General features: G+C 40.7%; 1 protein-coding gene across 6 annotated transcripts in view; it reads right to left on the bottom strand.

Moving 5' to 3' along the window:
* Positions 1-2,137: 2,137 nt before the first annotated feature.
* Positions 2,138-14,816, bottom strand: part of TLE1 (TLE family member 1, transcriptional corepressor) — a 79,910-nt gene continuing 67,231 nt past the window's right edge. For 5 of the 6 annotated variants that reach the window (XM_065663885.1, XM_065663890.1, XM_065663886.1 and 2 more), the window contains 5 exons: positions 13,868-14,115; positions 7,562-7,709; positions 6,991-7,141; positions 6,138-6,214; positions 2,138-5,977 (listed from right to left, as the gene is read on the bottom strand). In XM_065663885.1, coding sequence (XP_065519957.1) covers positions 5,870-5,977; positions 6,138-6,214; positions 6,991-7,141; positions 7,562-7,709; positions 13,868-14,115 — 732 coding nt within the window. In that variant the 3' untranslated portion in view covers positions 2,138-5,869. The remainder of the gene's footprint in view (positions 5,978-6,137; positions 6,215-6,990; positions 7,142-7,561; positions 7,710-13,867; positions 14,116-14,816) is intronic. The other variant, XM_065663891.1, reaches the window with a different exon arrangement.

The raw sequence follows: 14,816 nt of genomic DNA, 5'->3' as shown, positions 1-14,816 counted from the left end.
AGAAAACAGAAACAGAAATGAGGGTCAAGAGGTACTATACCTTTGTATTATGAACATAGCAAAGACAAGCCTTGCCAAGCTCTACGCAAAAGCAACTGTCTAGTGTGCCTTACAGCATTTCTTCTATGAATCAACATAGCTTTAGGAGAAAAGGTCCCAAAATTTAAGTTTTACCTCAGCAGAATTTTTCTACTACTTCAGATTTTTTCTATGGAGAGTCAATTACACTGATCAGTAATTCCACATACAATTAAAGTATGAGTATGGAACAATGATGCTATCTTATATTTGGGATGTGGCCTTGGTAAGGAAAATTATTACAACGATGCTGGCTGATATCTATGTAGCTATCCACCAGAAGATTCAATCACCAACAGACTTGTTAGCAACAAAATTCTTACTAATGCATGAGCCAGAAAGGTCACAGCCTGTCATTCAGCTTTGATTGAACTGCGGGAACTAGCAACAAGAAAAATGAAAAAAAAAAAAAAAAAAAAAAAACCAAACAAACAAACAAAAAAAAAAAAAACCCAAAAAAAAAACCAAACCAACCCCCCCCCCCAAAAAAAACCCAACCAACCCCCCCCCCCCAAAATAACACAAACTCAAAACTTTGCTTAGATTTGAAAATGGTAACTAGCATAGGGCCCCATATCACTAATTTCTTCCTTGTTAGTTTTCCAAGAACAGCACTTTAGAAACACAAATCCAGTGCTCTCCAGAATTAACATATCGTAGAAGCAATAGGTTATTTTGATACACAGCATCTTTCAGAACAGTCTGTCTGCTGAAGGCAATCATTCATTCATTCCTCTTCGGTATTTTCTTGGTGTATTCAATTCACAGATGTTTTTAATTATGTATGAAGAAAAAAATTAAACAAATCTACACCCCACCCCCCCCACCCCCCCAAAAAAAAAAAGTAATGGAAAAATAAAACCAAAACAAGCCATACCCATGTGCTTAAAGGATGTTCAAAGCACAGGTTTTGCTGGTTTAGAAAATGTAGAGTGAGCAAGCTCTCCTATACAGTTTAACAGAAATTTTGAGTAAACTTCCCAGAAATGTCAGTAAAGTAGTCTTACAAGGCAAATTCTTAAAGCACCCAGTTTATACACGTCTGGTTTCCCCTACAAAATCTAACATGCTGCACTAAGCACTTAAGCTGCAGTCGGACATCTGGGAGCATATTGCTGAAAATGGGATTATCAATTGCTGGAAAGCTGATCTTGAGCTAAAAAAAATACTAGGTAATGGGAAATACTGAAAACTGGCTGTGATTTAACTCTCTTTCCTCTTGGGATTAGATGACTGCTTATGGATGTCAAAGAAATGCCCGCTTCCAGCTCCAATACACATCTCAGGTGTCCTTGAATTACTATGCAGAAACATCTGAACAACTTGATGGAAACATATGTCAGTGAAATGGGTCATCATAGTGGAATCTCATTCTAGGTGAATTTTGCAGTTTAGATATCAGATGAAATCTAAAATGTATGGTGTGTGCATGTTCCCATCCTTGCTTGCCCACACATGTATTCCATGCCATGAACCCTTTCTTTCTCGTGTTCACTGGGTCCTACTCTGAGCTGCTTCATCTTTCCTATTCTGTTTTAAAAGACCTCTCTCTGGAAAGACACCATAACTCAAGTCTTGCATAGACCTACATTATCACATTCTTTCTACACACTTGTGGTAAGAAAAAAAAAAACCCAAACAGAATCCTTTGAAGAGACAGCACAGTTGGAGTCAGCACAGCTTCTCCAGTGAAGTGGCTTAAGGGCTAAACAATTTATCAGTAGTGTTAAATCTGAATTCAGTACTCTTCCATAGCCTGGAAACATTAAATTCCACCCTTCTTATTTGCTAGAATGGTTGAAGTTCCTCATAAAATTGTACCAATGCAACAGAAAATATGAAGGAGTACTTTAAAAAGATTACATGATCCCTCAGGCTCACAAGTGCAGCAGCCTTTCACAAAAAACCCTAAACCAAAACCAACCAACCAACCAAAAAGCAAACAGCTGGTCAATCTGAGTTTACTTAGACACTTCTGAAAATTCCACCTGCATCACCAATGTGACAGAAAAATTATGGGCAATTGTTTATACACAAAAGTATGCATGTGACCAGATGGTAGATTCTATTTTGATGTTTATATTGAAAAATAACACTATTTTAACAGTCTATGCACTTCATATGTTTCATGCTCCCTCCTCCCTTTAAAGGAACAAAAGCTTTTCAAATGCCAAACAACTCTGAAAGAATTAATGTGGATAAAAATTCTCTCTCAAGGCTTGTGGTTTAATGTGGGGATCTTTGCTTGTAACTATAATCAAAGAGGTACCCTGACACAGACAAATGCATTGTGTGGAATAGTATCATGATTTTCCTGCACAACTGATTTATAAAAGGTTATGTCTGGTGCACATAAACAAAATGTATACATTACAGCTGGCAAAGGATTTTGTTCAGCTGAATTGGCATTACCACAAATCTCCTCTTCATCAGTTATTGTTTGCACTGACATCTAGTATATCATTTGTAAGGACTCCCTGCTTCTATCTGGCACTAGTGTTTGCCAGACCTGCATTCAAGTATCTCTGAATACTGAGGGCCACCCAGCAAACAAATACTGTCCCAGGAAGGGGCTAATCAAAGGAATCCTTCAGGATTATAATTAAATTGAGACACACACACACAAATTAATTACCTGTACCATAGTTATTGCTGTACCTCTTTTTTCCATGTGCCTTTTTTTTTTTCCCAGTGCCTTTTCTGTTAATGCTGGTCTGGGTTGGTCTGCTTCTTCATTCAATATGCAATTATTTTCGTCCACTACTTTACACAGGACTATGAGAACTTATGGACGTTTTAAGCTCTGTTAGTTTTAAATCTTGTACGTAGTACCATAGACCAACATGCCAAAATATCACCAAATGTATCTTTTCATTAAAAATTACATCTGCTGGTGGAAAAGGCTTTACTGTTTGACAAATGAAAGAAAAAAAAAAATCAACAAACTGCAAGTGAAACCTGAAAAAACATCTGGAGAGGACTATTGCATGCTGCATCCCCAAGTTTGCAGACCCAAGGCTTAAAGCAGATCTGATTAGGGAAAAGAAGGATTTCTTAAGTACAAAGAAGAAACATATGGTACAAATATGATTAAATTCATTCACACACATAAATAATGTCCAATTCCATAACTTCTCTGACTCATTGTGCATTCTGGAAGCTAACAAGAGAAGACAAGGTATTTCATTATTTTCCTGACACTATGATTTTGAACCTCCTGACTGCAAAGAGTGTGGTCTTCCTAACAACCACTATGTTACAAGTTATAGCAGAACCATAACATAAATGTGAATTTTTTCTCAAAGTTTGCACAAGTGTGTTAGAATACTTGCATTCTTTGTTCCTCTGATGCCAACTTTAAAGAGAGGCAAAAGAACACCTATGAAGTAAAAGCCAAGGTGATAGCAGTGTGGCAGAAATCCAGGTGTTCCAAATTTGCCACTGCTGCTAAACAAAGTCAATTATCACTGGCAGAGTCAGACATGTGCAAAAAGTTCAGTATGAAAACATGGTCAGTGTAAAAATCAAGCACCCTAGTAAATACTCTCTTTTTAAACTTTCTCTTTTCAAAATGACATAGCACTTCATCGTGTTTCAATGTATCAAATACAATTATTTCTTTGAAATGCATTATGATTCTACTTTTTGGGTCAGTATGTGTGAAAGAAACATGACCACCACCTAAGCTGGTCTGCCATTTTCATACAGATTTCATACTCACAACACAATAGACAAAGATACAGATATATATGGATAGAACACTAATTTTAAATGTCTAGGAGACCAGATTATCCTGAATGGTTAACATTTTACATTTCAAATGCAAGGTTAATGTATTAAGGCTATTACAATTCTAGATGTTATAAAACTGGTTTCAGTAGAGTGGTCATGAAAATTGAGAACAAAACTGACACCTCTTCAGACGGGAAACAGAGAGAAAATTTGTGCCCAGATGAGAAATTTCCTATCCAGTCAATGTATCTGTCAGTCAAACTTGTTTCTTCCTAGTTACATGTCTTTAAAGAGCACGGATATAGGTCACTGTCAAATTCTAGCAAAAGGAGAAAGCAGCTCTTCACAGATGAGTCTCCTAGTTTGTGTAATCTGAATTATTTGTTCAACGATACCTTTTCGTTCATTTGTACTCTCATTTAGCAACAGAAATTCTAATTACAGAATGTAGGAAATGTATGGCCCTCACTGGTGCAATAATTAGGTTTGTCTAGCGCACAGTGGTAGAACTCATTAATCTGAAAAAACATGGTTAGAATAAAATGTGCACATTGTCTCCTCACTCATTTCTCGAGTACACAAAAACTTGAAGATGCTTAGCTTTGGTAACTGGCTGCTTAGCATGGCTCTTCACCAATGTTACACTCTTTGAACGAACAGTGGAAAGGACTCAAAGATTGTTCAGTACAAATATACAGAGCCTGTAGGCCCGCATAACATGGGACACTCAGGAAAATTAATTCTAATTAGTATGTACAGCGGATTAGTTTAGTTAAAAATCAAAATATTCCTTTGTCAATATTCTCACAAGAAATTAAGAAGTGAGTTTAACTTAGTTCAGGTTAATCCACGTCACTTGCACCCTGCAAGTATTTAACATTGTTTTAAGTGATTCCCTGTAAAACTAACACTTTTGGTAATTTGACCAAATTTACCTGAATATCTAAGCATAGACAAGACATTAAAAAAGAAACAGTCTTTAAATACCACTTCTCTGTAAAATATGAAGGATGCAACTTATCTAACTTTGTTTAATCACAGACATCCTCAGTTAATGAATAAAGGCTCTGATGTACTTAGTTGAAATGTGGTTCTTGTATGAATTCTGTTCAGCTGAGGGAGAAAGGTGAGGGCAGTCACCTCCTCTTCTACAGAAATGACCAAATGAACTATGATCAAGCACATATTACTGTATCTGCCAAAGAATATATCCATGGGACATCAGAATAAACTTAAACTGCACAACTTTATGAAATGTTCAATTTTTATATTTACACTATAATTAGTACAAAATTGCCTTTTAAGATTTCTGTAGCACAAGACAGTATTCTACTGGACTTGATACCCTAATATGTCAAAACAACTACTTTGAAGTATGATAAAGGAATCTAGGAAGAGTTATAAAGTATAAGACACCATTTTCAAACTATACATAGTGTTTGCTTTTGCTTCTAAAAAGGTACTTATATCCCCAAAAGGTTTTAAATTTTAAATAAGCAGGGTGGGCAGGGAGAGGACAGGGGGAAGACTGGTTGTTGGTACTAAAGCCTTTACTGTAATAAACTAAAGATATTTACAATTTATACAAATGCTTGACCTTCAACAAAAATACAAAAACATATTACATGATGCAAAACCAGGAAACAAGTTCATCTGAGACACCACTGCTCTACACAGGACAGAATGCAACTTGAACTGCACGGAACAGAAAAGTATTTATCCCCCATAATCAGGCAATGAGAACAATTTGCATGAGGTTACAAAGAAAGAAAGAAAAATAAAAGGCTCCAATAGTCTTCAGTAGACTCAGCTTTTAAAAACTATGTCAAAAACCTAGGCTACATCTGTCCATCTTGCCTCTGTGTTCCATTTGGTCCACGTAGCCAATATTTAGTTGCTGGATGTTGCCTTCTATTTTGAAAAATTGAAGTAGGTTCATGGCAAGGTCTGGAACCTCAATACTTTTGTTCCTTTTTAAAAGGCAAAACTTTTCTACTTCTACAATTAAGAACAATTTTGGCCCAGTTCAACTTCTAAAAGTTATATCCCCATCATATTTTCAGTAGATAACTTCATAGACTGTAGCCTTTTTGTCTCCAGAGCCAGTGACTATGTACTTATCATCCACAGAGATGTCACAGCTAAGCACTGACGAAGATTCTTTGGACTAGAAGAAAAATAGAAATATATTACATAATTTAAAAAAAACCCGCCTGTTACCCTCATCTTAGCATCCCAGTTCGGGTAGAGACATAAGTGAAGATATCTGAGTCTACTCTTGGGACTCTGGGTGTTCTAGTTATCTTTAAAACCATCATCATCCCCACCTGAAAGATACTGGCTCCGTAAGGAGTTCTCCATGCATTAAGAAGGTTATCCTTCCCAGTACTGACAAACCATTTACCTAGAATATAAAACAGAAGGGCTATGAAAAACATGAAACACATATGGGTTTTCAACTCACACCTATGAAGCCTTTTATCTAATTACTGCTGTAAAAGTTCTCACCACTAATCACATACTTTTGCTTACAACCAGTGTGGACACTGATGCTTTTGTAGTGTGTTAACATATTAGGAAATCTCTAGATTCATAAATTGAAATGTTTTTTTACATATAAATCAACTATCACAGCAGCTTTTAGAGAAACAGATGGTTGTAGGTAAGTACCTTTGAATTCATAAAGCAGAGATATTTATTCATAACTTGAGAAAATGAGATACACTCCCGGCTATGGAGAGTGGCCTGGCCACACATGCACCTTGAGGCACACAACACTGACTGCTCCCCAGTGGTTTGTAGTTATGATACCGCTCTGTGCTCTGTTAATACTCAGCCTGTCTGGGCTGAGGAATGTAAAGGCTTCACTTACATTTTTACTTTGGAGACGCTAATTAATGTGTAGTACACATACTGAAACAGGCTGCCCATAGAGTGGTGGATGCTCCATTCCTGGTGACAGTCAAGGCCAGGCTGGATGCGTTTCTGGGCAACCTGATCTAGTTGAAGATGTCCCTGCTCATTCCATGGGGTGTGGACTAGAATATCTTCGAAGGTCCCTTCCAACCCAAACTATTCTATGATTCTACGATTATCGAATGAGCTATGACTATGTATTAACTAATCAGCAAAACATGAACTAGACCCCTGACTGCCAGTTTTGTGTCCAGTGCAACTTACCACAGTAAGCAAACTTGAGTGACAATACACAACTCTCATGAAGGTGCAGTTGATATTTGTCTGGTTTATTTACATGTAGCACTTCTACATTGCTGCTCTCCATTCCCACAGCTAGCCATTCACCAGTAGGACAATAACCAAGGGAAAATATCTGAAAATTAAATGACATTTACACTTCTTATTTTTTTCCTACAAATACTTTTTTTTTTTTTTTTATTCTACAGTGATTAAATTGATTGGGAGAGGGAGAGAAAGAGAGAGGAGCCAAATAAATTCATGCAGTTCAACAGAAGACTGCTGTTCAAAATTCAACTGATTATAAACAATCCTGATCTTACATATTAACTTAGAATAATAGGGAAAGTGAGTAGTGTCAGGCTATCATTTTGTTTTGGAAGCTCAGCATATGAAAGCTGCAAAATACCATGTTGTGAGCAGCCAAAAGGAAGAGAGAGAACAATCCGCCAGCTGCACTGGGCTCAATCTCAGCTTTCATCCTAAATGTTTCCCTCTCACCTTCCCATCTTCCTTCCCCGGCCCTTCCCCACACTCTAAGAAAATCCAGGTGTACCTGTGATGTGAAGTCATGCTGTTGTAGCTGTCTTCCTTCTCTCAAGTCCCAGGATCTGACAGTGTTATCCAAACCTCCCGTCCAGAGCTTGGTACCATCATTAGAAATGTCAATACAGCTGGCTCCATCTGTGTGGCCCTGGAATTGCCTGATAAAACAAACCAGATTGAATAATGATTTCCTGCCAGAGCTCAAGGTAAACACTGTTGTGGTGTTAGTTTTGGACTCTCTGTCTGCTGATGGGTAAAAATCAGCCCCTCCCTCCTTTTTACCACACATGAAATACAACAGTATTACAAAAACATTTTCCAGGTGCTAGGAGAAATTAATTGTATGATGGTTAGCTGAACAAAAGCAAGTACTTCCTATTGGGTTTTGAAAGCAAAAAAAACCCACCCAAAACTTGGGAGAACAGTAAAGTACAGTAACTATACTTAAAAACAATTAGGACAACTCAGATTAAAATAAGTGCTGAAAGAACAGAACTCCTGCAGTTTCAGAAAACAGCTTCTGTATTTTCCCTTGGCTGCAAGTCAAAATGATAAATAAAAAGCAGGTATATTAATAGAAAGGGATCCAGACAGTTAATCACAAGCATTGCTGAGTCAGCAAAGTTGCATACTCTGTAGCAAGAGATCATAAAAATCTAAATGGTGTAGTTTGTTCTAAAACCTTCTCATCAGTGATTCCTCGTTTTTGGCAACCAGAGGTTCATCTCAAGCCTTCCTTAATCCTTCAGCAAAAACATTCCGAGGCTCCTGCATTTTTCATTAGCAATTACCATTAGGAGAAGTCCTGTGACTCAATGTGAAAGGTGGAGGGCGTGGGGAAAAAGACAACTAGCTTGGGAATGAATCACCACAGAAAGGTCACACCACACATTTTGTTTTGTAGCTCTGGTCTCGAACTACCACATGTTATCAATTAGCAAGATCAGCCAGCAAGCAGTGGGAACACCTACAGCAAGCATTTAAAAGGCAAGACAGTCACAGACAGAGTGAGTACACCTTTACAGAGACCAGGCACCCACAGGGGAAACTGAAGACTGTATATAGCTAATATTTTCTTTGTTCAACAGAAAGTAAAATTTGCATGTACATTAATATAACTCTGAATATAAATTTAGATTAATTATTGATAAACAGGGAATTCAACTGAAACACAACAGACGAAGCAAATTCTTCACTGTTTGCATTTGGAACTTTTAAATTATCATGACCTTTCCCAATTCAGGCTCTCTCTTGTCATATGCCGTGGTTTAAGCCCAGCCAATAACTCAGAACCACGCAGCTGCTCACTCCCTCCCCTCCCCCTTCCTCCCCCCTCTTCCAGAAGGATGGGGAGGAGAATCAAAAGAATGTAACTCGCACGGGTTGACATAAGAACAGCCCAGTAACTAAGGTATAACACAAACCACTGCTGCTACCGCCAAGAATAATAATGATAAGGGAATAACAAGGAAAAAGAAAACAACTGCTCACCACCCACTGACCGATACCCAGCCCGACTCGAGCAGCGGTCTAGCCCTTGTGGGTAACTGCCCCCAGTTTATATACTGGGCATGATGTGCTTTGGTATGAAATACTTCTTCGGCTAGTTTGGGTCAGGTGTCCTGTCTCTGCTTCCTCCCGGCTTCACCTCCTCCCTGGCAGAGCATGAGACTCAGAAAGTCCTTGGTCAGAGTAAACATTACTGAGCAGCAACTAAAAACATCGGTGTTATCAGCGCTGTTCCCAGGCTGAAAGTCAAAACTGCACCAGCTACTAAGAAGGATTAAAATGACTGCCACTGCTGAACACAGGACAGTATCCACCCCTTATTCCACACCATTCACGTCATGCTCAGATCCCACATTTTCAATATACCATCACTCTTATCTCACATGTATACATATATATACATCAACACAGAGAGAGAGAGAGAGAGAGAGAGAGAGAGATAGATCATTCCCTAGTGCATGGACCAATCCCTATAAAGCTGCTGAGTCCATCCGGTCCATGATGTCAGACTCCATCTCTTGTAACAGTCTTTCAGACAGAAGAGGCTGTGTGCCGTGTTGGATCGTTGCCTGCTGATGATACCGCAGAACCCATCTGGTTTCAAAGTTCATTCCTTGTTGGAATGATTGTCAGAGGAAACTCAGGGCCAGTTGCTGGTGACCTGAAGACATCTAGTTGGTGGGCTGTAAAAGTGCTACATAGCAGGCAACACCATACAACTGAATTAATTGGCTGTTTTCCCTTAAAATCAAATCCCCTTGAGGTACACATCGGACTTCCCCATCTTCCCGCATTACCCACCAAGCATACCTGCGTCCCTGAGCAAAAGCAATCACACTAGTGGGTTTGCCTTTACCTGAAGCAGGAATAACCCAGACTGTCTTCCCCAGCAAATTCTTCATGTGCACCACAGGAACTTTGTCCCCTTCTACAGTGTGTGAAAGTTCTGACTGGGCTGGACCAGCGCTGTTGACAGATCTGCTGGTGTTGACCAACCAGGTGGCCTTTGATAAGTGTGTATCCCAGTGCTTGAAAGTTCCCCCACCCATTGCTCTCAGTGTAGTTTTTAACAGCCCATTGTACTGTTACATTTTCCCAGAGGCTGGTGCATGGTATGGGATGTGATATACCCACTCAATGCCATGCTCTTTGGCCTAAGTGTCTATAAGGTTGTTCCAGAAATGAGTCCCATTCTCTGACTCAATTCTCTCTGGGGTGCCATAAAATCTGTTTCTCAAGGCCCAGGATAGTGTTCTGGGCAGTGGTGTGGAGCTCAGCGTATGTTTCCAGCCATCCGGTGGTTGCTTCCACCATGGTAAGCACATGGCGCTTGCCTTGGCAGGTTGGTGGGAGTGTGATATATATAATCAGTCTGCCAGGCTTCCCCACATTTGTACTTCAGCCATCGTCCTACATACCAAAGAGGCTTTAACCGTATAGCTTGCTTAATTGCAGCACATGCTTCACACTCATGAATAACCTGGGCAATAGTGTCCATTGCTAAGTCCACCCATCGATCACGAGCCCATCTATATGTTGCATCTCTGCCCCGATGGCCTGAAGTGTCATGGACCCACCGGGCCAAAAATAATTCACCCTTATGTTGCCAATCTAAGTCCATCTGAGCCACTTCAATCTTAGCGGCTTTATCCACTTATTGGTTGGTCTGGTGTTGCTCAGTGGCCCGACTCTTGGGTACATGAGCATCTACATGGTGTACCTTCACCTGGGCACCCAGGAAGCGACATCTTGCCACAGCGCAGCAGCCCAGATGGGTTTACCTCTGTGTTGCCAGTTGCTCTGCTTCTATTGCTGCAACCACCCCCACAGGGCATTTGCCACCATCCATGAGTCAGTATAGAGATAAAGTACTGGCCACTTTTCTCACTCAGCAATGTCCAAGGCCATCTGGATGGCTTTCACCTTGGCAAACTGACTCTATTCACCCTCTCCTTCAGCAGTCTCTGCAACTTGTCGTTGAAGACTCCATACAGCTGCCTTCCATCTCCGATGCTTTCCCACAATATGGCATGACCCATCAGTAAACAAGGCATACTGCTGATTACTTTCAGACAGTTAATTATATGGTGGGGCCTCTTCAGCACGCATCACATCCTCCTCTGGTGACATTACAAAATCTTTGCCCTCTGGCCAGTCCATGATGACTTCCAGAATTCCAGAACAACTGGGATTTCCTATTAGAGCTTGTTGTGTTAGTGCAGCCCACTTACTCCATGTAGCATTGGTTGCATGATGTGTAGAGGAGACCCTGCCTTTAAACATCCAGCCCAACACGGGCAACCGGGGTGCCAGGAGGAGCTGTGCTTCAGTGTCAATCACTTCCGAAGCAGCTCAAACCCCTTCATAGGCTGCCAGTATCTCTTTTTCAGTTGGGGTATAGCTGGCCTCAGATCCTCTGTATCCCAGACTCCAAAAGCCAAGGCGTAGACCTTGAGTCTCCCCCGGAGCTTTCTGCCAGAGGCTCCAGGTAGGACCATTCTCCCCAGCTGCAGTGTAGTGTACATTTTTTTACATCTGGCCTGGTCCGGACTGTACAAGGGCCACTGCATGAACTATCTCACGTTTAATTTGCTCAAAGGTTTGTTGTTGCTCAGGGCCCCATTTAAAATCATTCTTCTTTCGGGTCACGTAATAGAGAGGGCTTACAATTGAACTGCAATTTGGGATGTGCGTTTTCCAGAGCCCCACAACACCCAAGAAAGCTTGTGTTTGTTTCTTATTAGTTGGTGGAGACATTGCTGTTATCTTGTTGATTACATCTGTGGGGCTCTGGCAATCTCCATCTTGCCCTTTTTTTTGCCAAAAATTGAATCTCCTGTGCTGGTCCCTTGACCTTACTCCAATTTATTGCAAAACCAGCTCTCACCAGGATTTGGATTATTTTCCCCCCTTTCTCAAAGACTTCTTCCGCTGTATCGCCCCATACAATAATGTCATCAATGTATTGCAGGTGTTCTGGAGCTTGGCCCTTTCCCAGTGCTGTCTGGATCAGTCCATGGCTGATGGTAGGGCTGTGTTTCCACCCCTGGGGCAGTCGGTTCCAAGTGTACTGGACACCCCTCCAAGTAAAAGCGAACTGTGGCCTGAACTCTGCTGCCAAAGGAATTAAGAAAAATGCATTGGCAATATCAATCGTGGCATACCACTTGGCTGTGTTTGACTCCAGTTCATACTGAAGTTCTAGCACGTCCGGTACGGCAGCACTCAATGGTGCTGTGACTTCATTCAGGCCACGGTAGTCTACCATTAGTCTCCACTCTCCGTTAGACTTTCGCACTGGCCAGATGGGGTTGTTAAAGGGTGAGCGGGTCCTACTGATCACTCCTTGACCATCCAACCTACTGATCAGCTTATGTAGGGGAATCAGGGAGTCTCGGTGCGATATTGCTGCCAGTGCACTGTTATGGTCGCGACTGGCACTTGCTATTCTTCGACCTTCCGCAACCCCACAACAGAAGGATCCTCTGAGAGACCAGGCAAGGTGGACAGCTGCTCAATTTCCCCTGTCTCCAAAGCAGCAATACCAAAAGCCCATCGATACCCTTTTGGGTCTTTGAAATACCCTCTCCTGAGGTAGTCTATGCCGAGGGTGCATGGAGCCTCTGGACCAGTAACAATGGGGCGCTTTTGCTATTTCCTCCCAGTCAGGCTGATTTCAGACAACTCTTGTTGACCAATACCCAGCCCGACTCGAGCAGTGATCTAACCCTTGCGGGTAACTGCCCCCTGTTTATATACTGGGCATGATGTGCTGTGGTATGGAATACCTCTTTGGCTAGTTTGGGTCAGGTGTCCTGTCTCTGCTTCCTCCCGGTCTCCCCTCCTCCCTGGCAGAGCATGAAACTCAGAAAGTCCTTCGTCAGAGTAAACATTACTGAGCAGCAACTAAAAACATCAGTGTTATCAGTGCTGTTCCCAGGACGAAAGTTAAAAACACAGCACTGCACTAGCTACTAAGAAGGAGAAAAATGATTGCTACTGCTGAACCCAGGACATCATAATAGTGTAGAATACTACTACTTTGGTAAGCATAAACCAAAATTCATCTTGTCATGAACTACACAGTTAGTTGCTCAAAGCCATTTCACACACAGCCCTATCTTTCTTTCTCTGTCAGAACACTAATGCTGGAGGACCTTCCAGAAATGTTAATCTTCTACTAATATATTTATTAATCAAAGGTTCAACAAAAGATTTCAAAAATAACTTACATGGCAATCCATTTATTCTCTTTGCAACCTACTCCAAAACTTTTAGAGATCGAATTCCCCCAAAAAACTCAAACAGCTTTTTTCATGAGTGACCTAGTATCAGTCCTTTATGCTTTCCTGAAGAACTGACATTTTCAACTGCTTTTGTAAGTTTAATTTTAATACTTATCACTAAATATGAACTGAAAATTCTCCTTATTACTTAACAAAGCTTAAGACAAAGGAAAAGAACACACCTCAAAGAGTTCCCTAAGTTATGTTCAGTCTTCACCAACCACAAACCAGCAAAAATGCTGACTGCAGAAATCTGCAGATATATCCCAACTAACCAAAACCAACAGAAACTTTCAGCATATTATGGACCAAGCCTTCAGGTAGGCCCTGAAGCATGTCTTCCAAGACTAGGTTGACTACCAAACTAGTTTCTGCTCAACTCAGGTGGCAAACCACATTCTTTGTATAAGAAATACTATTTACTTTGCTGTTATGAACCATTATACAGGAAGATAAATATTTATGTAGCTGTCCAAAGAGTAACTTCTATTAAAGTTTTCTGTAAACAAGTAATGACTCACCTGACCAATGTCTGATTGTGCAGATCCCATACTGCAATGTTCCCATCACTGCAGCACGAAAAGCACACCTTGGAATCAGGGCTGATAGCCAGAGCATAGCAGGCAGGGGCTGAGGATGTCAGCTCTGCTTTTATACGAGGAGTTGGTGCTGCCAGGTCCCATATGGATAATGTGCTGGCTTCTCCACCAACTATTAGGGTGCATCCATCAGGCAGCAATTTACAAGAGCGGATGTAGTTATCTCTGTTCTGTACAACACAAATCACCTCAGTTATGTTAATAGATGCCCTGCCAATAATGATCACTAATACAATTCTGACTGCATCCAAATTTTAAACAGTATGCATTTTTTTCCATTACCAGCGTACTGAAGAGGAACCAGGAGATTCTAAAATGCTTCAGACACCTATTTCTCATCACTAACCAGAGACTGCAGCTGCAGAAACCAAACTGCAGACTTCTGCTGTCACAGTCTACTCTGTTTTAAACCTGACGAATGACGAGTCTGCCAGCCCATTACACAAAAACAGAGCCAAAGTAAGCCTGTGTTTCTGCAAGTGCACTCCACCAGTGAAGGTCACCAACAACAAAAATATTAGAGCAAATGACCTTTCATTTGGCATTTAGGCAACTCTACGTGAAAGTGTGTTTCAAGTCTCATGCCCTTCAGGTTTTGGAGTTCCTTTCAAATACTATTTTGCATTCACCACTGTAAAGTTAAAAAATGAAGTAATCCCATAGTGCTCCTGAATTTATGTTGGCCCTTGTTCAGCATGACTCTTATCATACTTATATCATTACTTTCACATTAACATTTCATATTGCTGACTGAGAGGTACTACAGAGGATTTAGAACTGGAAAACATTTCAGCCTTCACTTTTTACAAGCTTGACTTAAGTGTACTGGATACCCACTTCACCATAACAGTTGCTGAATTAACCAACAGCT

Source organism: Lathamus discolor, chromosome Z (assembly GCF_037157495.1).
Source record: "Lathamus discolor isolate bLatDis1 chromosome Z, bLatDis1.hap1, whole genome shotgun sequence".
NCBI lineage: Eukaryota > Metazoa > Chordata > Aves > Psittaciformes > Psittacidae > Lathamus > Lathamus discolor.
This window is presented reverse-complemented; position numbering and strand designations above follow the sequence as displayed.